Raw genomic sequence first — 26476 nt, 5'->3', positions numbered from 1 at the left:
CTTCACATGAATCCTCATGCACCTGCTGTTGTTGTTTTTGTTATCCGGTTTTCCTAAAAAATAAAACAAGTTTAGAAAGCAGCTTGTCTGACCTTACAAAAAGGAGACTTTTGATTCCAGGGTGGGAGACACCACAGCTTAGGGTCTTAAACATGGCCTTTCTTGTCTTTGCATCTTAGCTTCTGTTTTATAGCAGTCTTTCTCCCATTCTCCATGGCAATCATCACTAAGAACTCAGCTCGAGAATCCTCTTTCCCACAGGTTTCTCTCTGGATCCAGAGCGATGTTAGGATTACACACTTTTCTGGCCTGCCTCCATTACAGTTCTTGGTACATCTTATTTTGATTTCTTTATTGTAGTGCCTGTTCGCATGTCCCCTGCTCAGTTAGGGGCCCTTTAGTGGAGCAATGTTTGATAGGTGAACACACCAGTGTTTACAGGCTAAGTAGATTGATAAACCTATTTCATTTTATACCTCATGGGGATTTTGTCATGATTCTGAGATGATCTCAGTCTTTCTTAGTATTTCTAGACTTTACCACACCTTTTGGCTTTGGGAAATATTATGTTTGAGGTTGCCAAGAAACAAGCATGGGGTGTGTTGAAATAATCCAGGATTCAGGAAAGGAATGTATGACTTAACAATAAATGGGAATTTAATAAATACTTGTTGACATGAGGGTGTAGGAGGGTGAGAAATGATATGCAGGTGAGGTTAGGAGCCCTGGCACTGCTACCATGCAGCCAATTTCCTCCTTATTGACAGAGCTTGAATTTTATTGTAGTTTCTGGAACAGTATACATAGTTTATAATACACTTCAGTTATCTAGTGATAATAGGATGCAACTATTGGAGTATAAAAATGTACACATAAGGAATTTCAAAAGTATCTTTAATTTTATCCACATACACATACCAATGCAGTTTTTTTCACAAATGCAAGGATGTGCTCATACATATCATATATCTCCTATCTGTTTTTACTTAGTTTCCTAAAGCCTAGCATATTTCTTTCTGTATTTTCTTTTAATTCATATAATGTCATGAAATTTTTTTCATATTACTACTTGCTCTATAGAAATGGAATATGAGATCATAGAGTTCCTCCTTCCAAGTCATAGCTCTAGTACATCTTAAAATTGATAGATAATATGTTTTGGAGCAGCTTTAGGTTTGCTGAAAGTAAGCAGAAGGTCCCTCTATCCCCCCTCATGTTCCTTTTCCCAGTCTTCTCTATAAACATCCTACATTGAAGACGATATATTTGTGGAAATGCAGGCACCAACACTGACATTTGGTTATTAACTCATCTACAGTTTTACATTGGAGTCCTTTATGAAAGGTGACAATGGACAGTATGTATCCAGCTCTGAGGAGTCATGGAGATGAGAGGTCTCATTGTGAGAAGTCCCATGTACTTTGTCTATCTCCTTTCCTCGCCACCAAGCACTACTGTCTCCATGTTTCACCTTTTCCAGGAAGTCACACCATTAGCTCAGTATGTAACCTTTCTGTTGTTTGATAGCTTTTTCTTTTTTTTAATCACTGAATGGTATTCTATTGCATTCACTATTACAGTCTGTTAATTCACTCACCCCTTATTGAAGGATGTCTTAGCTGCTTCCAAGTTTGGACAAGTCTGAATAAAGCTTCTGTAAACATTTGTATATAGGTTTTAAATAGTAAGAGATTTGCTGCAAAGTCGTTTGGATATGAGATTTTCTTTACTTTCACTCATTGATTCCACATGTCTATTAAATGTAGGACTATGTAAGGAAAATTTCCTTGTTTCAACTTTTTATGACTTATTGAAAAGATGTTCACAGTGGTCTCTTAATCCTTTAATGATTGTGGGGTCTGTTGTGATGTCTCATTTTTCATTTCTGATAGTAATGTCTTATTTTTCTGTTAGGATAACTAACAGAAATCAAAATTTTAACTGCCTTATAGAACCAACATTTGACCATGTTGATTTTTCACCACTATATGCTTTCTATTTCATACTGGTCTTTACTGTATTGTTTCCTTTCCTTTAGCTACCTTGTATTTAGTTTGCTGTTCATTTTCAACTGCTTGGTTGCTTAAAATTGAAGACACACATATTAATTTTAAAATATATTTTCAGATAACTTTAAAAATTGCAACACTAGATATTTGCATTATCATTGCACCAAGCATTTAATATGCCTCCTTGTCACCACCACTGACAGAGTCAAAAAATTTCTAAATATTTTGGAAGCGATGTGGGTGAAAGGTGAAAATTTGAGTTTTTCTAAACAGGCACCCTTACCGTACTGTGCTCAAAACAGTATCACTCAGTATCAAAACTGACACTTTGGTCTACAGAGATCCCGTGAAAGGTCCTTGGAGGAGTGATGCCAAAGTGAATAAACCCTTCATGACTTCTGACTGGATGGTTTCAAGGATATTTTCAATTCCAAAGTTCTAAGAATTTAAGGAATGGTAATATGTGATGAAATTTGAAATTTATTCAGTAACCTGTTACCATACCTGTCATCTTGAGTAAATAGCCAGCCTGCCAGAATCACAGAAGCCTGAGACATCGGTTTTCTTTTGCAGCAATGGAGGCACTCCTACACAGCTTCGTACAGTGTTTATGACTTGAACACAAGGTCAGTGATTCCGTCAAGACTACTAGGCTTTTCAGATGTAATTTTAAAGGCTATCTCACAAGGAGTTATTCTTTGGGTAATATATCCTCTTATCGTCTCTCCAGAAAGCTGATCACAGAGGAGAAGATTCCAAATAATACACAGTGGATCACATGGTCACAAGAAGGTCATAAATTGGTTAGTACATGTCTCCTGCTGCCAGAAAAAGGTTGACTATATCTTTCTTAGGCAGATGCCACTAACCGTAGTATAAAGTAGACATTTTGAAAGCATGTTCATTCATTATATTAGAAATATAGGGCCATTACCCCAAACAATATTTTATTAGCCCAATAAAATGGAATTATTAAAAATTCTAGACAGAGTTGCTTATTCACTAGGAAAAATGTTTATTAAACTCTTTAGCTCCTCTTGTGCTGTGCTTGGAAATTTTTGAGTCTCTCTTCAAATTCACTGTAAATATATTTCCTGTTCTAGAATGCTAGAAGAATGTTAGAGCCCACAAGAATTTAAATAACAAGATGAGATGATTTTCTGTCACTGTACTTCCCTCTCCAAGAATGCAGCTACATTCCATCTTCTAATGTCCCAAGGAAGAAACACAAACATAAACCATCCTGTGTAGGCTGTATTAGGTCTTCACACACACTTCACCATCAACACAGTGACAGCTGTAAGCCTCCTTGTCTCAACATATGGGTAACTTTTTATAATTATTTCAAGATTATGGACTACATACCTGTAACTTAAGAATGAGGATCCCACTAAATAGACTTTCTGTGGTTATTCTCTTATTTGCATAGTATTTTAAGATCCCAAGATAAAACATACTGTAACATGATTACTGATATCAATGTTTTCCATCTTTTTTAGGCATATGTTTGGAAGAATGATATTTACGTTAAAATTGAACCAAATTCACCTAGTCAGAGGATAACATGGACAGGAGAAGATGGTGAAATATGTAATGGGATCGCTGACTGGGTTTATGAAGGTAGAGACTAAATCTTTAATTAGAACGTCTACAATTTTTTTTTTCATTTTTCTTTATTAAGAAATTTTCTACTCACTCCACATACCATCCACAGATCCCCCCTCCCCCCAACCCCCAGCCCTCTTTCCCAAGCCACCTTGCATCCCCACATCCCCCAAATCGAGGTCTCCCATGGGGAGTCAGCAGAGCCTAGCACACTGAGCCTAGGCAGGTCCAAGCTCCTTCCCACTGCACCAAGACTGTGCAAGGTGTCACACCACAGGCACCGGATTCCAGAAGCCTGCCCATAGACCAGGGACAGATCCCGATCCCCCTGCCTGGGTGCCCCCCAAACAGTTTGAGCCAAACAACCGTCTTCCATATCCAGAGGGCCTAGTCCAGTCCCATGGGGGCTCCACAGGCCCCAGACCACAGTTCATGGGCTTCCACTAGACATCTACAACTTTTAAGACTACTTCAGCATTGCTATACTAAAAAATAGGGGGATTCAGTAAGATTCAAAATAAGTTGTGTACTTAAACATACCGTGGGATTTCTTTTAGACCTCACAGTGACACAGAACCCCTAACTGCCCCCAGGCTGCCTCTGTCCCCATTATCTCATAATAACCTGCTTGTCTTGGCTTCCTACCACAAAGAGCCATTCTGTGTTGCTCTTCTGGCTTTACCAGGTCATAACAGCACCCAGATTAACATCAGGTGTTTCTCCAAGGAAGCCTGCCTAGCCCAGAAGTTTCCAAGGACAGTGAAATCTTCCACAATATTAAAAAAGAGATAAATCTTGTATGCAGTTGCCAAATAGAAGAAAAGAAATTACTTGTTTCAGAAAGGATTTGTGTCCATCCAAACTAACCTGGGACGAATCATGATTTCCTGTTTTTAAAGAAAGCAAAAATAATTTGGAAAGTTTAGTTAAAAAAAAAAAAAACCAAAAACCTAAAAAGGAATATTCTGTCTTTCAGGATAAAGAGATTTAGGAAGTATTAAGAAAGCATTTTTCCATGTATTGGTTGCCAAGATAAAGGACATTTTGAGGCGGTTCCAAATAATTTACCAGGGTGCCTCATGTTTGTTAGAAAGACTCATCCTTGTTTCATCCTGTTATTTCTTCTTCAAAGTTAAAAAATAGTTTAGCTCCGCGCTTGCCTTTTGATTCCTACTCAGCCAGAATCAGGTTAATGTAGTGGGTAACATGTGACAACGGGCAGAAATAATGTCACGAGAAAAAGATACTTCTATTGCCCAGGAGTAAAGTGTTTGATTAAAACTAATAATGAAATTATAAGTTCTTTAAGTGGTGGGCAGCACCAAGGGTCCTCCAGGGCCTTCAGCGTGGAACAGGTAACAGCCTCCTCCCCAACCTGTGGCTCTTCTTGGAAACATCTGGGTGTTACTGAGATAAGATTCTAACCAATTCAGCCCATCTTCTCTGGGGTAATTGTAACTGGAGGGATTTCATTTGTCGTGTTCACATCTGAGCCACCCGATGCAGGCCAGTGCCCTCACAGCTTTCAAAGGGCCTTCCTCTAAAGATAGGGCTTCAGTCCCTAGATGTAATTTCCTAAACTCTAAAATTCTAGAATCTATGCTTTGATTTTTTATACTTACACAGTGACATGAGATGCGGATTGGGACTTTCCACTGTCTACCTACATGTTTATCAATTTTCTATCATTATAACAACCCCCTCCCCCAAAAAAACATTTTAAACAAGCGAAGGTTCACTTTGACTCAGGGTGTCAGAGACTCAGTTCATGTTCACTTGGCCACTTGGCCACATTGCTTTGCTTCTGTCTCGGCATAGTACACCTTGGTAGGAGTGTGTAGTAGAAGGGTTTCTTTACTCCATGGATGTAAGGAAGCAAAGGGACCCGAGATCCCAATATCCCTTTCATGGTCACAACCCCAGTGATCTAAGTTCTTTTCAAGAGGATCCAGCTATCAATATTATCACCACTTCCCAGCAGCACCACAGGCTGGAGATCAATACTTTTAACACGAGTCTCTGGAGGGAGTCTAGATCCACACCAAAGAATGTGGATCTTCAATCCCTTGTCGGTGAGGGAGACCCTGGCATTTTAAGAGTCTGAGGTCAAATGTCCCATGGAGAGGTCTCAGAGTAATCACAGGAAGGAACTGTCTTTGTCAGAGATGGAAATGAATCCAACCCTAGGCTTGAAAGCTGTACCTTTCCTTCAGCTGTCTCTATCTTTTATCCTCTTCTCTATATATCAGGGGAGGGGGCTAAGGCAGGGAGTTTTCAGTTTCTAGGCTGGGCAAAAGAGATGTTTCTCTGTAGGGGTCTGTGGTGTGCTCTCCATTCTAAATCCATCCTTTCCACACCTTCTTTGTGCCAGAGTAGTAAACTCTGGGCACCATATTGGTTTGATAGCCTAGAGCTCTGCGCCACCCACCAGTACCTCGTGGACTCAGTAGAAACTCAGCCCAGCCAGGGAGAGCATGCTGGCGTGTTGACTGTTTGAAAATTAGAATGGAAAACCAGCCTCCTGTGTGAAATTTACTTTTAGTATGTTTTGAGGCATAAATTTAGAGGATTATAAGATAAAGAAAAAATATAGAGCTTATATCCAATATTGCATACTAAAATATTCTAAAATGGTCCAATGGGTGACTTATTTTTACAATCTAGACATATCCTTGGAGGTCTTATTTTTATTCATTTGTATTACTTTGATTTTGGAATCCCAGCAAATGTGAAATGGTTCATTAGTTGAACTCTACTATAATTACTAAAGCTAATGAGAACAATATTTTGAATGCCAAAGCCAATTTATCAGCTTTCTTGTAACAGAACAATTTATGTCTTTTTTTTTTTCAGAGGAAATCTTCGGTGCCTTCTCAGCACTGTGGTGGTCTCCAAACAGCACTTTTTTAGCATATGCCCAGTTTAATGACACCGAAGTCCCACACATTGAATACTCTTTCTACTCCGATGAGTCACTGCAGTACCCTAGGACAGTGTGGATTCCATATCCAAAGGTCTGTGCCCCCTTTCGGGTAGTGGTTCTGTGATTTGATGGGAAGAGAATGGTTGCATTTAATCCCTTCCTGCTAATGAAAATATTGTCAGTCTCTCTTCAACAGCTTGCTGTGATTTCTCTTGCTGAAGTCAACAGCATCTGGCAATTTTAAAGTATTTTTATTATCCCAGGAAAGAGTGTGATTTAAGGTTTTGTAATTTCTCCAAAAACTTTAAGAAATGACAAGCAGAAAAAGATGGTGAAAATGCTTTTGAAGGAGGTAGGGAGGGGTAGGAAATGCCTGAATGAAGGAAAAGAGAGGCTGTAATTGAATCAGAAGCTCATCTCATTTGTAGAAGTTGGAATGAGCCCGAATTGAAGTTGAGAAGCCTGGTTACATATCAGATTGCATTACCAAGAAACAGGGCACAGTGCGGGATGGGTTTCAGTGGCTCTGTTACAGGTTTGGCACTAATGTGAGTTTTGCACGTCCTGCATTTGTGATAGTCGTGTAGCATCCTGGGTTACAAGATTGTTCCCTGCTATCCACGATGTGTGTATTAAAATCAAGGAGCTTTGTCAAGCAGTGTAAGCCAGGAGAGGGCTTTAGAAGGGAGCCAGGAATTCCTCAGCACCATCATAAAAACGGCCACAGCGTCGTCTACAGGAAAAGCTAACAACGTATTTTTGCCGTAAATGATTCGGGGGGGGGGAGGAAGAAAAAGGAATTTTTATTTTTACCAACTCACTTAATTTGCCTTCTGAAGATCTGCCATTTTAGGAAGGGAGAGGAAGTTAAAAGGAAAAAAGATCCTAAGCTAAATATGGAGATGTGTTTTCAGAGAATGTTATTTTTTGATGAGAGAAACTGGGGGGAAAAAAAGCTCCATAAAACATTCTCTAAAAAATCATATTATTTCTAACTAATCTGTCAATAGAAGATCCATGTGTACATTTTAAAAGGGTTTACAGGCTTCTGTCGTAGTATTGACTGTTGAGCTCCAACACATTAACTTGGACTTGGAGTGAAGTTAATTAGCACAATTGGCTCTGAGCTCAGGCTAATTTTCCTGATGGACTGAGCCTTTGAGGGTGTGCAAGTGATATTCACAGTGAAGCCACCAAAACTTTTGTCCTATAGAATCAGGATATATTGACAAATGATACAACTGATTTTTTAAGGCATTTGTCCTCGTTGTCACAAAGCACACAGATTATGAATAAACAAACATGCATGATTTGATTACAAGTGTTTAGATCTTCATGTTTCATAAACATACACATGCACACATGAATATATATTTTCACTAGAACACATAAAGGGTTTCCTTTTTGTTCATTTTATTTCTATTAAATTGTCTGACAGTGTCCAGTTGCTATAACTCTATAGTCATAATTCAGACATTTAATGCAGTTTAAACCTATGTAATGAGGAGGCTTTAAAACACCATTATCAATTCTGTGGGTTTTTTCTTTTGTCCTAGGCAGGAGCTGTGAATCCAACTGTAAAGTTCTTTATTGTAAATACAGACTCCCTCAGCTCAACCACTAGCGCAGTTCCCATCCAAGTCACTGCTCCTGAATCCGTGGCAACAGGGTAAGACACTTCACCTGAATCCTTGGGTGTAGAGGGTTTCTCACTTGCTGGGGAGAGCATTTCAGACACCTATGGCAACATCAATCATAGCATCATCTTGTATCCTTGATTCGTTCTTTTATCCAGCACCTTCTTGTTGAAACTCTTCATGTCTTCAGACTAGGCACAATTCCAATGATAGGCATGCACAATGAATAGGGCAGGTGTCACTGGGGAGGCAGATAACACCAGGTGGACAAATAGATATCAGTCTAAAATGCCAGATGGTGATAAATGTTGTGGAGAAAGCCAAGGTGGGCTAAGATGATGGGGCCTAGTTGGGGGTTCCAGTGAGAAGATGCAAGGCTAGGGTTGCTTCTCCATGGGATACCCTGTGGGACTACACTGGCAAAGGAAATCCAAAGTCCTATAAAAGGTGTGTGCTGGGATATTGGAGGCACTACAGGGAAGAATGGAATCCAGTGAGGGGAGAGCAGAGGGTAGTGCAGTATGAGGACCACATGGGGTTTCTGGGAATGGAAACGTGCTATCTACAGACAGGCTGGTGGTGCCCACTGTGACCTGTCAGTATGTAACCAATACATGTTGATGGAGAAGCACATGGTGCCTCTCAACGGTAGTTTAAAAGCTTTTTTAAAAAAGGACTGAACACCCTCATTCTGATGAGATGTAATTCTGCCCTAAAGTGTAAGACCCAGAGAAATTCGGAGAAACTGTGGGTCACATTTGAGAATCCTTATGGTTGATTGTCCCTCAAGATGTCACTTGCTTCAATAATGGCTGAAATCCTGCCACCAGACACTGTACAACCCACATGCTGAGTGCTCAGTGTGTGCCAGACACGGGTGTTAACACGTGCTCTATCTTACCCTTTAAGTTGTCTTAAGCAACTCTCTTCCCAACAGCGATTATGACAGGTCTTTTGTACAGATAAGAGAATGAGGTCCAGAGGTTGAAAAGAAAGACCTTAACCTCGGGAAGGCCTGTTCAGTCTGTCTCTCTGGATAGAAAGGGGGACTATGAGGAACTTTCTCTATGAATACAGCTGGTGCCCTCAAGGACCCAGAAAAGGCATCAGAGCAACGAGGAAGCACCTTGTTCTTCTGAGTTGACACTATCAAGCTGGGTGCAGGTTGGACTCTGTGCTTAGATATTCACCAGTTTGTTTAGAAATACCTGTATTAATATATTTATTCAGGCAAGGAATCTTAATAGTAAAAAATTTAAATCCAGTCATTTTCCATGAGTTTTTTCCAAGCTATAAAACTATACCCAAAGGTTCTAAAATCTGTTATTTGGTTCAACCCATCAACCTCTTCAGTGAACACTGATGAAAAACCATGATTTACAGTCTAAGGTATGCCAAAGGGGGACCTAGACTCTTCTAGCATTTCCAGTCAGGGAGGATATTCCAAACTTCCGTATCTGTGACTAGGAGTGTGAAGTGACAGAGACGTGAGCAGCAGGTTGGAGGCATCCCCAGTTGGTGAGGTGGGTTTCCCCATGCCCAGAGGGTCGAAGAAAGCTCCCTGCAGAATGGGCACTAAAGGGGTGGACTGCAGCAGTACGGGAGAGGAAGGCCCTGAGGTGGAACCCACAGGGCATGGGAGTGCAGGAGGCTGTCCAGAAACAGCCGAGCCATGCCTGCTCCCATGTGTAACTAACACCTGTCTGTGGAGAGCTGCAGCTCAGAAAACAGTCTCATCTAGAGCCAGCTGTGGACCTCCAAAGTGGCTGACGGATTTTTTTTTTAAAGGACCTGAAAGCCTTTATTTAGATGAGACGCAAGACTGTGGTACACGTCTAGGGAACAGATGGAAGATCGCTGCTTGTGCTTCACAAGCTTCAGTTTGCCCCTACTCCTTCGTCTAGGTTCCTGAAAAAGTAGAGAAGATCTGGGGAGGTCCCCAGAACTGTTAGAACTCCACGGAGAGCGAGCTAGGGTTCACAGAGAGAAAACAACGTGCTTACATCATACAGCAAGTTAGCACAGGAAACGGGAATCAGGAGGACAGAGACCTTTGCTTGTTGAATGACAATGAGGATGTGACCACTCTGAGGTCTGGTTGAGGAGAAGAATTTTATTGTAGATATGAGGGAGAGGACACAGCCACAGGCATCTGGAGGGGCCCAGAGGAGGGAGAGAAAGAAGTAGGCTGAACATGGCCAACAGACTGAGGGGCAAGAAAGGAAGAGAAGAGAGGAGAGGGCAAGAGGACTGACCTGGAGAGGAGCTGTGGCCCAAGAGGCCAAGAGCAGAGGACGAAGCAAGCACATGGCCCAAATGGTGGGTTCATATAGGAAGAGAAGCTGGGGAAGGGGAAGGGAAGGCCAGTCCTCGGGGAGGTAGGGGTGGGGTGAAAAGTGCTGGGAGGAGCCACAGGTACTAAGTGAGACTTGTCCCAGGTTTCTTTGGGACCTGACACTTACTATAAGAAAATGATTGTATAATTAGATTCCAATATGTTGAGTACTTTCCAAGGGTTGGGCTAATGATCTGCCCTTGGATTCTCACTTATTCCCCACAACAGCCTATGGTATTGTATCCACAGTCATTTTACAGACAATGAAAACACTTTCCAAAGCTCAATGGGAAAGTGCAGAGCTCAGAAGTGTTAGTTAGCACATCTAAGGACTTAGCATTTGCTCTTCCTGAATTAATCACCTTACTTCTCTGCTCTCTCATACTTCCTTAAGCTAAAGGCTTGGTGAAGGCTGCCTCCTTGGAGGGGCTACTCTGTGTAGAACATTCATACTACGGAAGAGCTGTTTTAGGAAATGCCACAGGGAAGTGTTGCATGGAGAGTCTAAAATACAGCTGTGATCTCTGTTAGTACTGATGAGATCAAAACTTTTCTAAAATGAGACTCTAGGTTCACTTGGGGAAAATATTCTCCAGGTGATGAGATAACACTTTCTGGTCTCAGTAACAGACCCCTCAGGACTGAGGTGATCCTGACAAGTTATACTTAACGAGCACTTCATTCCTTTGGGTGGTGCTTTTCCCTGTGACACACTAGATCCTTAAGTACACTAGCAGGCAAGATCAGCATCACTCTTTCCTCCTCTGCCCAGGTCTCCTCACTCATTTGCTGTTAGCACACACCTCTGCTGAAGAGCTTCCAGCAAGTGGAGTCCTATTAGTGGACGAGGCTGGTCTGTGCTCTTGTTAGGAATTAGAACATGAGACAAGATGAGCCTCTCTACCACCTCATAGATGGAGGCTTGAAGCTGATGGGGTTATTTGTGCTCCTGGTGTGCACTGACTATTCATAATGGGAATTTGAGAGCTCAAAATATTTGAGAGAAAGTAGGATACAATACAGATATTGTGAAACTCCTAACTTTACACTTGTGTTCCCAGGGCCAAATGAAGCAAGACAAGGTGTGTGGGATAAGGGCCAGTTTTACAATAGTAACTGGTGCTTAGCAGGGTTATTGGGACACAGTGTCAGTTACTGTTTGTAGAATAACTGAACAGATGAGAAGCTGGATGGTTGCACGGGTGGGTTGGTAGATGAATGTATGGATGGATAAGAAATGGGCTTTCCAGGTGATAGTGTTTGTGTGTGGCACAGGCACAGGACTGAATTCACACAGCCAGCTCCAAGGACAGCGTTCAAAATCATCCCATGTACCAAGTCCCTCTTTTCTCCCTCTGACTAGCCATGTAAAAATTCTTTAGGATAAAACTACAGGACTGGAGAGGCTGTGTCAAGCGAGGTGACCCCTCTGGACATCTGCTGAATGGCCTCAGGAGGCCATCACATCCAGCTTATGACTTATCCTGCCCTTGTTCTCCCTGGTCCTAAGGGACACAGTAAATAAAGACTCCCTCTATCTCTCTGAACACTGGATGACCCTTGGTCTGCACACTAGGCTCATCAAAGCCCGAGGCTGCCAGGCAGGAGGTAAACTGGACTGACGACGTCCCATCTCCCCAACCAGCAAACTAGTGACACCTGTAAGAAAGCAGACACATTAGGACTTGTGTACAACACTGTTTCTCTCGACTCTGCTGCATCTCACCCCACCCATCCCTCTTCTCAGCAATCTGTCAGTGGACCCAGCAGGGTTGGCATCCCCATCAGAGCAAAGGGTGGCATGGAGCCCACGGCCGGCACTGGCAGTACGCCTGTTTCCTTTGGTGATTCACTGAATTAATCACTCCGCAGTCTGCAATTGCTCTGGGTAGCATTTCCCCTCCATTATTCCTTCCAGCTAGCAAAGCACAGCTTATTTTAAGTATCATTAATGTACAAATGAAACAGTTACACAAATTAGAGGCAGAGATGTCACGTAAAAGCCTTTCACGAAATGCCTCATCTTTGAAAGGACAAGAAATCACTTCAAAGAGTTGCCACAGCAGGATATTCAAAAGGAAGTCCTGGGAGTGTAACCAGCTGACTTCCTTCATAAAAATTTAGTTTATACATAACTCTCAAGGAATAAATAGATTTCATTGAGAAAGGAATTGCACACTCGAGGAATCATAAGAGTGAAACAGACTAGTAGGACTTCCCAATGGGACAGGGAGAATATTTACAGGAGGGACAAGTATGAACGGAAAAATCTGAAGCCATCTGCTTGATTTGAACCCTGGCTCTAAACCTCTGTGATTGGGTGATCCTGAGAAAGTTACTTAACCTCTCTGCGCTTACGTTTCCTCCTCTGCTAGGCAGGAGCCCCAGTGGTACCTGCTTCACAGAGTGGTCGCGAGTCTTCTGGGACGCTCTCGGGCAGCTCCTGGCACAGAGTCAAGTTCATACGGGTTAAAAAACTCTTATTGTTATGTGCGATCCTACTTCACTGCTGCAACATCAAAATCAACCAGATTCCCTTTATGACTGACTAACGCATCTCCAAAATCTCGAAACTGTTGTTGGGTCGCTCTGCCTAACTGAGGACAAGAGGCTTAGGCTCACATGAAGGCTTGGCTGTAGGTGTGGGATCCTCACCCTCGCAGGATATTGGCTTAGGGCTGTAATTAGAGGGAAGTATGTTAATAAAATGTGTTTCAAAACAGACTGTCTACTACCTTGGTAAAAGGCCTCCACCGAGCCCTCTCAGAGTGCAGAGTACATTCTGGGCCACTGACAGTGACTAAGCCATCAGATCCAAGTCCATTAACCTTTATCTAGAAATGGACAAGGAAGATGGCCAATGCACATGAGTTTCCTGGCTTCCATCCCACATTCCATTACTCAGTGCTTTCAAATGGCAAAAAGTCACTTTGCAGTGTAGATTTTCAAGACTGAGGTATAACATATGGCTTTCACAGATAAAGCTACCTACCGTGGGTGACGAGGGATCATAAAAGAGTTCTCCTGCCCTCCTCTGCCTCTGCCACCAGAACACTTTTACAAAGAGGAAGAATATTCTGGGTGCCAACATGTGCCTATCAGTAAAGAGGCTTTTTCTCCCTAACCAATGGGCTCACACATCTCTTCAGATCATCCTTTGGGTTTTGTTTCTGGTTTCTTCTGATTTTGGTTTTCTGAGACACGGTCTTACCTTGTGGTCTCGGCTGCCTTTGAACTTTCTCAACAATCTGCCTGCTTCAGCCTCCGAAGAGTTTGTCGTTGTTGTTTTTGTTGCTGTATTTGTTTGTTTGTTTAATCTAAATGGGCAAGAATGACTGGTATAGAACCAGGGAGGGCTCACAGAAGAGGATCTGATTCAAACCCATCGTGGCTGGCATTCATCTGCATATCCTCCACGGCTATGAATGGCTTTACACTTTGGTCGAATGAAGAATTCACGACATTGAAAATGAAGCTTTATACTGAAACATAGCTACTCTTGTTAGGGCCAGCGTTGTCTCTGGCTGCCCTTATTCCGTGTCTGTGTGACAGACAACACGTAGACCACAAAGACTAAAAATATTTGCTATCTGGCCCCAACTAAATGTTTCTTTGTCTTTCGTCTAACACATTAATTTTGAAAAGCTCCATTTTCCATGTCTTATTTTTGCTTCCTCCCTGTTATTTGGAAGGACATATCACTCGTCCTGGGTAGAGGGAACTCTCCCTCTGTTCACTTGACAACTCTGCATGGGGTGAGTGCAGAAGAGCTGGGTTAGATTAGGGGTCCTGGCTCCTTCTCAGGAGGTGAAGATGTGCTCTCAGACCTGCATTCTGACAGGCTCCTGGAGGCTCATGGGACTGATTTAGCAACAGCTTTCCAGACAAACACCATTGATGGGGGTGGGGGTGGGGGGCATATTATATTGCCAGAAAATTCGAGCATCTCTGCCAGTGTCCCTGACCTCACTGTATTACTCTCAGGCAGCAGAGAGGAGATGAAAAAGTCTCACCTTTGACTCCCTGCTACCAGGGTCCAAGTTCACAATTTAATAGCCCTAAACACGGTTTCGGTCTCCTGTCTGAGCCATTTAGACGGTGTCTGCGGGTTTCCTTGATGGATATACTTTATTGAGTAAAATGTTCATTTGCAACAAGGCCTGGAAAAACTCACATTGCTTTTTTCCTGAGACAGGATTTCTCTATTTAGCCTTGGCTGTCCTGGAACTCGCTCTGTAGATCAGACTGGCCTCAAGCTCACAGAGACCCACCTGCCCCTACCTCCTGAGTGCTGGGATTAAGGGCATGCACCACCACCGCCCACCTCATATTTCATTTATATGTGTGTGTATGTGTGTGGTGTACATGCTTGTATTTGCATGTATGTGGGCACATGCCTGTAGAAACCTGAAGTTGACATGGGTCATCTTTCTGGATTGTTCTCTACTCTTATTTATTGTGCTTGCCAATTCCAGCTAGTTTAGCTAGAAACTTGACCTAGGGATCCCTTTTCCCTGCCTCCCTAGTGCTAGGATTACAGGTGGCTGCCATAGCTACCTGGACTTTACTTGGATTGTGGGGTCAGAAGTTCAATCCTTATGCTTGTTAGATAGGCACTTTATCCACTGGGCCATCTCTTCAGCTGCACAATTTCTGAAAAATCCCCATCCCCTTCTTTCTCTCCAGGGATCACTATTTGTGTGATGTGGTGTGGGTTACAGAAGAAAGAATTTCTTTGCAGTGGCTCAGGAGGATTCAGAACTATTCCGTGATGGCTATCTGTGACTATGATAAGACCAACCAAGCATGGAACTGTCCCTTGGTAAGGTCTCACTGGGATGCATTGTGACATGTGACGTGCAGGCTCCATGTCCTAGGAGACAGCGAAGGTTGGGGATCAGGAAATGTTTTAGTCTCTCTTCTCTCTGAAAACACATCCAGCCCTGAGGCAGCACGTCAGCCTTGCTTGTCAGACACTGGATATCTGGTGGCGCTTCTATTTCTCTTTTGCACACTAGTCAAGGTGTGTTAGTTGTGGATATGATCACTTGGGAAGGGAAGAAGAGTGACTAGAAACCCAGAAGACAGAATTCGATGTCCATGTTCAAAATCGGGAAGAGGACCGGAGCCTGCAAGCAGAATGACCGTTATCTGAACAGATAAAATACAGAGGATGGGAAATGGCTAACTGAGCATGTGGGAAACAAAATGAATGTCAGGAAGGCACAGATTTATTACTAGACTTTAACCATATCTAAGCAGAAACTGATTTAGAACTTAAACACATATAACCATCAGCCCGAGAGGGTGATAATGCTGAGGAGAACCGAGTGTTGATCCAACTGATGTGCTGACCTTCCCAGCCAGGACACCTTGAAGTCCTTCTAGGCTGCGGATTTCAGCAAAACCCCCTTGAGAGCCAGCAGCCTCAGGAGAGACAGGCACTGAAGTCTTGCAGGCATATGCCATGACCACTCTGTGCCTTCTTTTCCATTCTGGTCATGAACTCTGTGTTACATACTCCTCCATGCTCTCATCCTAGATGGGCACCAGGCAGATTCTCACCTGAGAACTTAAGTCATATTCCATGGCTTGACCCAGTCATTTATTTATACAAGAAGCATTACTTAAAATGTCCCCACTTTGATGCTAAGCTATGGGATTTTTTTTTTTTTTTTAACGAGACAGCTGGCATTTCCCAAAAATGTTTTTGTTCTGATAGAGAGTGTGGTTGTGAAGATATGCCATAAGACTTTCCATGCATTTACAATATGGCAGGTACAGTAGAACCGAGACTCAGTGAGGTTAAAGGTTAAAAAGTGCATGAGTCATAGTACACACTTGAACTCAAACTGCGGGACCCAAGCTCTTTGCTTTCTGCTGATTGACTCATCTCAGTATCAGGGTATTATGCCATAAGAGGGTTTAAGATAGATACAGAGGGTGATAGCAGATACTCTGTTGGAGTCAGGCGGAACAAGACTAGGAAATGGCTTAGGGGAAGACGCAGAGTCATCTAGGACAAGATGTCCTATGTGAACAGATAAGGGAGGAAGGTCCATCTCAGCTGAGGATTGTGCAAGAACATCCGTGGTGAACAGCGTAGAGCTTAGAGGGACTGAAGTGCTTACCACCTAAGCTGAAGGTGAGGAACAGGATGGAAATGAGGCTAGAGATTTAAATTTGGGTTCAGGGGCCATGCTGAGGTGTTTGGATTTATATTGTAAGGAATGGAAAGCTGTTTTGCATTTCTAAAATGAAGAGTATAATGGGACTAGAGCTGTCTGTTACCAAATAAGATGAGCTAGGGCCTGAGCAGGGTGGACAATGGACTAGAAGGAATAAAAGATGACTGAACATCCAATTAGGAGACTGTGGCTGTAGATCATTGGAAACATCCTAAGGACAGGAATGATGGATGTCATTGTAAGGAAAGACAGACAAGCTGAAGAAAGGGGGTAGGGGAGGTTTCTGTGAGAAGAGAGCACAAAGTAGGAATCTAGACTAAGTAGTTAGAAAGAAAAGGCCTATGAACAGGCTAGAGGGCTAGAGGAAAGCAAAGGACATTATCCAGTTCTGCACATGTCAGATTTCAAACTCGAGTTGGAGTTTCGGGACAGCTCCAAGTCAGGGCTCCAGGCCACAGAGGTAAGTGATCAAATGCAATTACATGAAAAATACTAACATAAGTAGAATTATAAGGTGAGAGATTGTTCTCAATTACTTTTTTTATCAGTGTAATTTCATTTGTAGTATATTTTTTGTGGGGCTAGGGATGTAGCTCATTTGGCAAAATCCTAGATTAGTATGCCCAGAGGCCTTGGTTCAGTTCCCAGCACTAAATACAACTGAGCATAGTGGTGGATCCATGCAATCCTGGCACTTGAAAAGAACAGGATCAGAAGTTCAAGGTTTTGACAATATTGTCAGTTTGAGGACAACCTGGGATACATGAGACCCCATTTTAATAGATAGATAGATAGATAGATAGATAGATAGATAGATAGATAGATAGATAGATAGACAGATAGACAGACAGACAGACAGACAGACAGACAGACAGACAGACAGATAGATAGATAGATAGATAGATAGATAGATAGACAGATAGACAGATAAAGTAAGTAAGTAAATGGATTTCACCATCTTCTCTTTGAAACACTGCACTGTCCTTTTTCTCCCCAGGCACAGCATCATGTTGAAATGAGCACTACAGGCTGGGTCGGAAGAGTAAGTGTTCTGAGTTACAGATTTTATAACATTTTTCGACTGCTGCTCAGAGCTGGTTAATGTGTAACTGTCCTATACTAAGGCACTATGTTGTCACTGATAGAAATGTGAGTTGGCCCATTTCTCAGAGTGTTAGTTGTGCTTCCTATAGTGAATTTACCGCATACCCAAGAAGGTAAAGGGACAAGGGAAACATCAAAGTCAAGAGCAGAACTAACAAAACAAAGCACGTTCTCCAGCCAACTGGCGCTTCCAGGGAGCCCAAAGACAGTCACCGCTGAAAGGCCGCCAGGCTGCTTGCTGGATGTTCTCTTTGACCTGTTGCTCGAGTTCTGCACTTTGGAGGCAGAAAACAGTTTTTAACCGAGTCTGGACTACAGTCACAAGGAACAGTACCAACCATATAGTGGGTACTGCACACTTCTCTGGGGGGAAATTACCTCTGTGGGTGCACACATCAGGAGGCACCCTAAGGAAGAGCTTAATCTGGGAAAGCCAGGTGACCCTCAGAGACTCACAACTCTGCCCAGTTCCACCACATCACATGTACATGCACAGCACCAAGCACCAAAGTCTGAGACTGTGGAAGAAAGCATGGGTGGGATGTCCAGGGGTGCGCGGAAGGACTCCAGCCACCATGACACCTCGCATGAAAGATGAAAACTGAGTGACATCTAGTTTCTATGACTACTTCTATTAATCCTCCTTTAAAAGGGAAACAAAGTGACACAAAAAATTGTAAACATTTCACATCTTCTGGGTGAGAGAGGTGAGGTTTCAGTCCAGGAAGACGACCCCTTTCTGCTGGGCTGGAAGCTGCCACAGCATTCACATGTCCTTTTTCTCCAGGCGCTGATTGGGCAGAGGGGAGAGGTTTGCCAACATGAAAAGTGGTTTCCTCCATGGCAAGAGACATGCTACACTTCCTCACGACTCTTTGAAAAAAATATGTTTTTTCCTCTCTGTATTTAACCAGACAGATGCCACTTTTCACACATTTCTACTAGGCACAACTCCATCCAGGGGAAACAGGGAAATGTATTAAAAAGATAAGGCTGTGAACATAGGTCTAGAGAGGGGAATGTGTTTGGGAGCTCCGTAATGAGAACACCAAGTGTACTGCACGCCTCAGCTTGCTCCCTAAATGAATTCACTTTGAATCACTAAATAGAAGAGGCAAGCATTTTCCTTCCTTCCCCAAACGGGAGCTGATGAGGGAGGAAACATCGAGGGTGAAGAGAACCAAGAATTTTAAAAGACCATCCCCTACCTGCTCAAAGCGTCACTACAAAATAGAAATTAAAATGCAACGTGGTCCTTCCAGGCTGAAAGAGACACTCTTCTATTTAAACGTTATTTTCGGAGAGATATCTTTTATTGAACTTTTTTAAAAAAAAATGAAAATTTTGCTCTACATTTTCATGTAACCATATTTTGTAAATTATTGATCATCTTTAGCAAAAATGAAAAGGCTTAGGATAAAAATAACTATATGAATGCTTCCATGGGAAATCTACAACAGATATTCCTGATGGCATCTAGTCCAGAAGTGGTTAAAGACTATGCCTGACTTTAAAAAACAATACAAAACAAAACAAAACAAAAAACTGTGTAAAAGCAGGGATGAAAATTTCCTCATACTACAAACCACTTCCAAGCTAAAACAGTTAGATAATAAGATGCTTTCTAGAAAGTGCACTTACGACATCAGGGAAGTTCCTTCTTCAAACAGAAGTGAATGCTAGGTTGCATGCCCGTGCGTCTGGGAGTCTTCATTATCCTTTTCACAGGATATGTCCCAGAACAACAGAAACATTTCCAAGTGTCCAGTATCTGCTGTGGGCATCTTTATGTGCATTTTCACATCTACCTCCACCAAATAAATTAGCCTAGGAGTTTTTTCTCTGCTCCACGTTTTCTAGTTAGGGAGACTTTCATTTTTAGACACTCTAGTAAAATACAGATACTGGAGAGGACTTCTAAAAGCTGGAGTCGGTCCTGGGATGAGACTGGCAGTGTGATATTTCTTTGCTCTGTCTTTGTCTAGTTTAGGCCTGCAGAGCCCCACTTCACTTCTGACGGTGGCAGTTTCTATAAGATCATCAGCGACAAAGATGGCTACAGACATATCTGCCACTTCCCTAAAGATAAGAATGTGAGTATGCTTATGTAGCAGATCTTAAGCTGATCTCTTTTTCCCAACTAAAACAGAAATCATTTGATGGTATTGAGCAATGTGTACAAATAGACTAATTCAAATATTCAGTGGTATGTGGGATGAAGTGAAATCGGAGGACACTGATGCCCCCAAAGCAACCTCATAGTTATATGAATTCCTGATACAAATAACTCTGCTTAACTTTGATAGGGGAGTCTAATTAATCTCATATTTAAAAGCCCAATCAGGACTGTACATTTATTACAAAAGGAGCCTGGGAAGTCATTGGGATCGAAGCTCTGACCAGCGATTATCTGTAAGTAGATTCTAATAATCAGTAAGTAGGCTTTAAACCTGTACGTTATAATCACACCCTCTCTCACAGAACTGCAGGAAAAATCTCCCACAAAGAGTAGTCAATTTGGAATGTGTTCAATCTTTTTTTTTCTTTTTAACATACGGAAGCCTTAATGATTTTCACATATGCTCAGCAGATTTGATACCATGCCACCAAGCGGTTCTACCTCTTGGTCTTACCTGCTTTGCACTTGGAGAGGCTGCAGTCTCTCTGGAGCATCCTGGACTGCTGCAGGGGCATTCTGGCATTCTGTTAACTTTAGACTTACAAGGACTCTTTGAGAGGCTGAGAAAGGCAATTTTATCTGCCAGTGTTCGGCCTTGCTCTTTGGAACATGGAAAGCTTTGCTGAAAGCGCCTACTAACAGCATACATGAGCTGTCAGCAAAAGGCACGCTACTTTCCATTGGGATCTTGGGCTCTTCCTTTATTGGCCTCATCGCAGAGGAATTTACCATTGCCCAGAGTAGCTTCTGAAGACTTTACAGAAGGAATTCTGCTACTCTCTGAAATATGCATCCCCTACATCCATGAAGCTTGTGTTACAAAACAGAAAAGACAGAAAACAAGATTTGTACTTGCAGTGGGGGTTTTTCAATCTCAAGCTGGCTGTCCAGGCATATTTTTCATATAAAAGCCCTCTTTCGAGTTTCTACTTACCACTTCAATCCAGGAAGAACTCCTTGGATTCATACATTAGACTGTCTAAAGGAAGTGTCCTGGGTAGAGATGATGGAGGGAGATAGCTCCTGGGGTGGGTGGAGGAGCAGAGCAGCAAGTGTAGACAGAGGGCACATACTCATGCAATAGAGCTGTGTGTGCCTGAGGTCGGAGATGGAGGAATGTATTTAACATTTCTGTAAAACATGTTTAATATATCGCCTTTGTTTTCTTCTCAGATACTACATTAGTAATGAACATAAAGACATGCCTGGAGGAAGAAATCTGTATCAGTAAGAGTGCTGTTGGGATGCTGACATCAGGGTTTCTACCTACAGATTATTCCTGAGCGCTCTCTCTCTCTCTCTCTCTCTCTCTCTCTCTCTCTCTCTCTCTCTCTCTCTCTCTTTCTCTCTCTCTCTCCTGTCTTGTCCTAACTAATATTACACTGGAATTGTTATAAGTACTTCTATTTCTTCTCTTTATCAGTCATATATAACCAAAACAGTGAATTTTTTAGGTGTTTACTGGCATTTCCTAAAAATGGGAGATTAAGGTTATTGTGAATTAATGCATGTATTTTATGACAAAGAGATAGAATCTGGAGGGTTGCTTTGGCAGTCTGATTCCACTGAAACAAGAGCATGGCATTATTTAGTTTCTTCCTTTTGCACAGCCTTTGATGAAGCAATTAATCAGCACCGCTGGTTTTACAGAATTCAACTTACTGACCACACCAATGTGAAGTGCCTTAGTTGTGACCTGGATGTAGAAAGATGTCAGTATTATTCGGTGTCGTTTAGCAAAGAGGCAAAATTCTATCAGCTGAGATGTTCGGGTAAGTTTGCAGCGCCTGTGAGGAAGAGCAGATGCCTGGCCTGTGGGAGCTCCTGTCCTTACTGCCCTGGTGAAGGCGGTCCTAAGGGCTTCCTCTCAGCACCTAGGCTTTCTTCTCTGCTCAGCCCTTTTGTTAGGCACCCTCGAAGACACCTCAGTCCCTTTCTACCCAGTCATATCATGTGATGTGTACACATTACCTTTTCTTCCCTCTGAGTTCACTCTTATACACCCACATGTTACAGGTTTTAAATGATTGTTTTATGCATTTGCCCCTTAGCTTAATAACAAACGGTGAGTGGTACCTGTCACCCAGAACACTCACTGCTCTGTCCTTTATTGACATTGCTACTGTTAGTGTTTATTGCAAGTCAAGAAGCTTGGGTCAGGGAAGGCACAATGGCAGATTCTAGTTCACACAGTAAGTTCAAAGTACTCTCACAGACTTCTCTTGAGTCCCCCCCTTCTAATGCTGTGCCAGGCTGCTTCTCAAAATGAGAGAAAGAATCAAAATATTCTAGAAAGAATAGTCAATGCCAAAAGGGGACTTCAAACTATTTACCCTGGTCTCTCCTCACTGCTGTATTTTGTATTATGATGCATTTCTTTAGTGTTCTTTACTATGGCTACATTTTGCCGTCATTTCTTGAGAGTGTGCTAACAGTGTGCTAAAAGCTTAATATTTATGATCTTATTTAAATCTTAATAAAACTTCTCAAAATTTTATTACATATTATCCTCATTTTATATGAAGGGATATCGACATGTAGACACATTGTCCTAACTCACCCAGCGAGTCAGCCAGGATGCAAACCCAGGTCTAGCAGTGCCTACACAGAGGAGGTTTTTCAAGCAAACATAAAAATTAAATATATAATTAAAATACATCAAAAGCAAGTAGCTCACAAGATAGTTTGCTGTACATTATCTTCCACTCCACAGCTACCACAGTTGGGATAAATAGTGAGGATTCGGGCTGGTGAGAAAAACACTTCTGAATGCCAGGAAGAAGCTGCTTATCCAAGTCAGGCACCGCAGGTGTGCCGCCTGGTTCCCAGACTCTTCCGAGTGGGTCCCCTGATGGGGTGAGAGGGGACTCGCCTCCTCTCTGTGAAGCTGGCTCCAGAGCTCTGCCCACTCACCCTCCAAGGAGTACAGGGCTTGAGAGGTGGTGTGGTCAGTATGGGGTGGCAGATGGAGAGTGGAGAAGGTTAAGCTGTCATTTCAGCTGGCTGATGAGGAAACTGGTCATGGAGATGGTAACCTGCCCAAGACGTCCAGCAGGGCAGAGGTCTGTTTCCTACACCCTTTACCTGAGACCTGTGCCTTTCCAGGAATTCATCCCTCACTTGATTGCAGTTATTTTTAAGAAAAAAAAAAAGGGGGGGTGAGGAGGAAACAGTTAAGCTTTCTATTTCCTGCAATAGCTCTTTTGTGTTCTGTCCGACAGTAATAGCTGATCTGTTTGAGAGCTCGTGCATGCATGCTCTTCTCATCTAAAACATTTTTCACTGATTATATTCACAGGCCCTGGTCTGCCCCGCTATACTCTGCATCGCAGCGCTGATCATAAAGGTATTTTGTTATAATTCGCCCTCCACTGGCTTGTAGGAAAGCTCATGTTAATAGGACCGACATGAGAATTTTTTCCTTGGCTTTAGTGTTTTAACAATGAGTTGGACCCAAGCCTTCCTACCTGAAGTATGCACATCCCAGTTGCCACACAGCACACTTGCTCACTACGGCATCATGTGATCCAAATTCTTTGCACTATTATGAGTTAATGCCGTTTCATATGTTTGTTTAGAGCTACGAGTCCTGGAAGACAATTCTGCTTTGGATAAAATGTTGCAGGATGTCCAAATGCCTTCAAAAAAACTGGACTTCATTGTTTTGAATGGAACAAGTAAGTTAAATTTCTTTTGGAATAGTATTTTTCATGGAAATGATAATAAAATATAAATAACGTGACCATTTGGTCTGAAAATATGTACTTTTTGCTGTATAAAGCTCAATAAAAAGGTTATTTTTTTCCATGAAACAATCTATCACAAGAACTACTATTTTTGCTTTTTTGTGTCTTAAAATAGGACTCTACATAAAATGTATTCTGTCGAGAGCAGTTGGTGAAAATGCACTATTGATGGGTCAGTTCATTCAGTTAGTTAAGTCTGTTCTACCAGTAAACATTAATTGTAAAGACATAATGGCTGAGTGAAATTACACCTGATACATTTTATCTTTGAACTATAGAGTTAGAAAATACTTAAGATGATTACAGTAAAATTTGAGGTTGTTTTTTGAAGTGTTTAAACTTCAGGGGTTTTTTTGGGGGGTGGGAGAGGGCGGGTAATTCTTCTGTCCTCTTTCTGTTTTCCAGTTAGCTCAGGACAGGGTGTGGCATAAGCATGGATTACACTCAGGGACCACTGGTCTGGATGTAAAAAAAAAACAATAGGTTCATTTGAGCTAGAAATGCTTGCTTCTATTCAGTTCCTTTCCCCACTAAGAAACAACAACTTATTCGAAAGGAAGAAATAAATCCCAATTGATAGAGTTTCATCTTTAAATTTACCATAATGAGAGATATGGAGCTGAAGTGGTGGCTCAGCAGTTGGAAGCAGGTCCTGCTCCTGCAGGGCACCTACCTGAGTTCAGTTACCAGCACTCATATCCGGTGGTTTACCAACCATGTGTAACTCCAGCTCAGGAACTCCAACACCCTCTTCTGGATTCCCAGGGCACCTGCTCTCACTTGGTCACACCCACACACAGAGACACATGGACACATAACTTAAACTAATACAAATAAAATATTTTAAAAGGGGAAATGAAAAAAATTATTCAATTCCTGTCATTTGTAAATAGTAGGACAGGCCCTGGAAAGCAGAGCCACACAGAATAACTTAGCGTACAGCTCAAAGTGAGTGTGCATGTGAGTCACCAGGGCCCTTGCTAACAGGCGCCTTCTGACCCAGCAGGGGGCCACTGCTCCCTGTCCCTGAGACATCTTGAATGTTAAGAGCTCATTTTGACAGCCTGGTGCAGGGTTCTGCAGTGAATATGGAGATGTGTTTCTATTTCTGTGGGCACACAGCGGGGAGTCCTTAGGGCCATCGAGCCAGGCCACATGGTTAAAAGGAAATTTTCCTAGGGATTGGAGGAGGGCACTGACAGAATGAGAGGAGGGCCCACTAGGCTGTAGTCTTTTGCACTACAGGAAAGCCTGGACTGAGACAGGGCCTGAGAGAAGAGAACAGGGAGGTGAGATCTTGAGACCGGGAAGAACTCCTCCTTATAGCAAAATTACACATTTACAAAAAGGATGGAGTTAAAAAATCCCCAGTAACCAACTAGTGCTGGCCAGACAAGTGATGGGTGTGTGGATTAAAAATATCACTCAGCTTGGCTAATAGTTTGATGTTTGATTAAAATTATAATAGAAAATTAAAATTTTTCTTCTTACTGACACATTGAATAAAAAGCACGAAAACAATTAGTCAAATATAAATTGAAGACAAGCCTACCTATATCGGACTACTATTCTCTTTAACCAAAATCATTATAAAATCAATCAATAAACAAAAAGGAAAGTCAAGGTAAGAAACACATCTAGAGATCAGAATTATTTTGAGCCTTCAGTTTAAATCTTCCTGAATATGCAGAATTCTATTTAGATTTATTACTCTTATTTATTTTGAGAGCAAAGAAAACTGATTCATTGTTGTTTTGAGATAAATTTTTATTAAACTGATAGTAAATCAAGCACAGGCGTTTAAAAGGACCCGGGGAAGAGCAAACAGAATGTGCAAAGCAGTTTACTCCACAGAAGCCGTTTCCATTCTGTGAAAGACTGAGCTGAAAATGGGACTCTGCTTTGCGGTCTGGGATGGCAATAGGAATTATAAAAATGCTATTAAATCAGAATTTTAAAAGAGAGTTATGGCCGACTACAAATTCTAAACAGCTTCAAGGAAATTCAAGAAGAGGAAAACATTTGGGAGGAAAATTTAGAACATAAACAAGCTAGATAAGTAGAGAAGATGCCAGAGAACAGAAGCATAAAAACAAAACATTAGAAATCCTAAAACGCACTTGTATTTTACAGGGCACCGATGGATTTCATGGCTGTATTAGAAATAACTTAATCGTTTTACCACCAGAATAACTAGCAGTTATGAACCAAAACCGGAGTGCTTTATGTCTTAAAAACATGATCCTAAGCTGATCTTTTCCTTTTTTTTTCTATCTAATTTAACAAACTGTTAAACTCTAGACACAACATTACTGAGAAATAAGGAATGAAATCTCACACTAATAATTATGTTTAACACTAATTAATCTTTCTGTTTGTTTAGGATTTTGGTATCAAATGATCTTGCCTCCCCACTTTGATAAAACCAAGAAATATCCTTTACTCTTAGAAGTGTAAGTATTCAGGAGGGAATCCTTTAGCAGTTAACTGCCGTACTTCTCTGTGGGTACAGATTAAGGAAATATCCTGCCTGCATCGCTGAACACTATTCCCTCCTCCCATTTTGTCCTCACAAATCCATCCTATGTTTTCTCCTGACTTGATGGACAGACATTTCTCTCTGTCATAATCACGTGGTTTGCTTTACTTCCCAGAAGTTTACGGGAGTCCCACTGGTGTTTCCAAATCCTCACCTCCTTCCTTCCTTCCTTCTGGACATTTTAGCAAGCTAGAGACGGGCACTTTCAATC

General features: G+C 42.0%; 1 protein-coding gene across 1 annotated transcript in view; it reads left to right on the top strand.

Annotated features, from left to right (window-relative positions):
* Dpp4 (dipeptidyl peptidase 4) overlaps positions 1-26476 on the top strand; it is an 84703-nt gene that overhangs the window by 37030 nt on the left and 21197 nt on the right. Inside the window, exons 6-19 of the mRNA XM_059259156.1 lie at positions 2583-2635; positions 2740-2812; positions 3509-3629; positions 6468-6628; positions 8094-8206; positions 15196-15331; positions 17695-17739; positions 19787-19894; positions 20137-20213; positions 21154-21207; positions 21631-21752; positions 23279-23326; positions 23559-23657; positions 26110-26179. Of these exons, the coding sequence (XP_059115139.1) occupies positions 2583-2635; positions 2740-2812; positions 3509-3629; positions 6468-6628; positions 8094-8206; positions 15196-15331; positions 17695-17739; positions 19787-19894; positions 20137-20213; positions 21154-21207; positions 21631-21752; positions 23279-23326; positions 23559-23657; positions 26110-26179 (1280 nt within the window). The remainder of the gene's footprint in view (positions 1-2582; positions 2636-2739; positions 2813-3508; positions 3630-6467; positions 6629-8093; positions 8207-15195; positions 15332-17694; positions 17740-19786; positions 19895-20136; positions 20214-21153; positions 21208-21630; positions 21753-23278; positions 23327-23558; positions 23658-26109; positions 26180-26476) is intronic.

Source organism: Peromyscus eremicus, chromosome 4, assembly GCF_949786415.1.
Source record: "Peromyscus eremicus chromosome 4, PerEre_H2_v1, whole genome shotgun sequence".
NCBI lineage: Eukaryota > Metazoa > Chordata > Mammalia > Rodentia > Cricetidae > Peromyscus > Peromyscus eremicus.
This window is presented reverse-complemented; position numbering and strand designations above follow the sequence as displayed.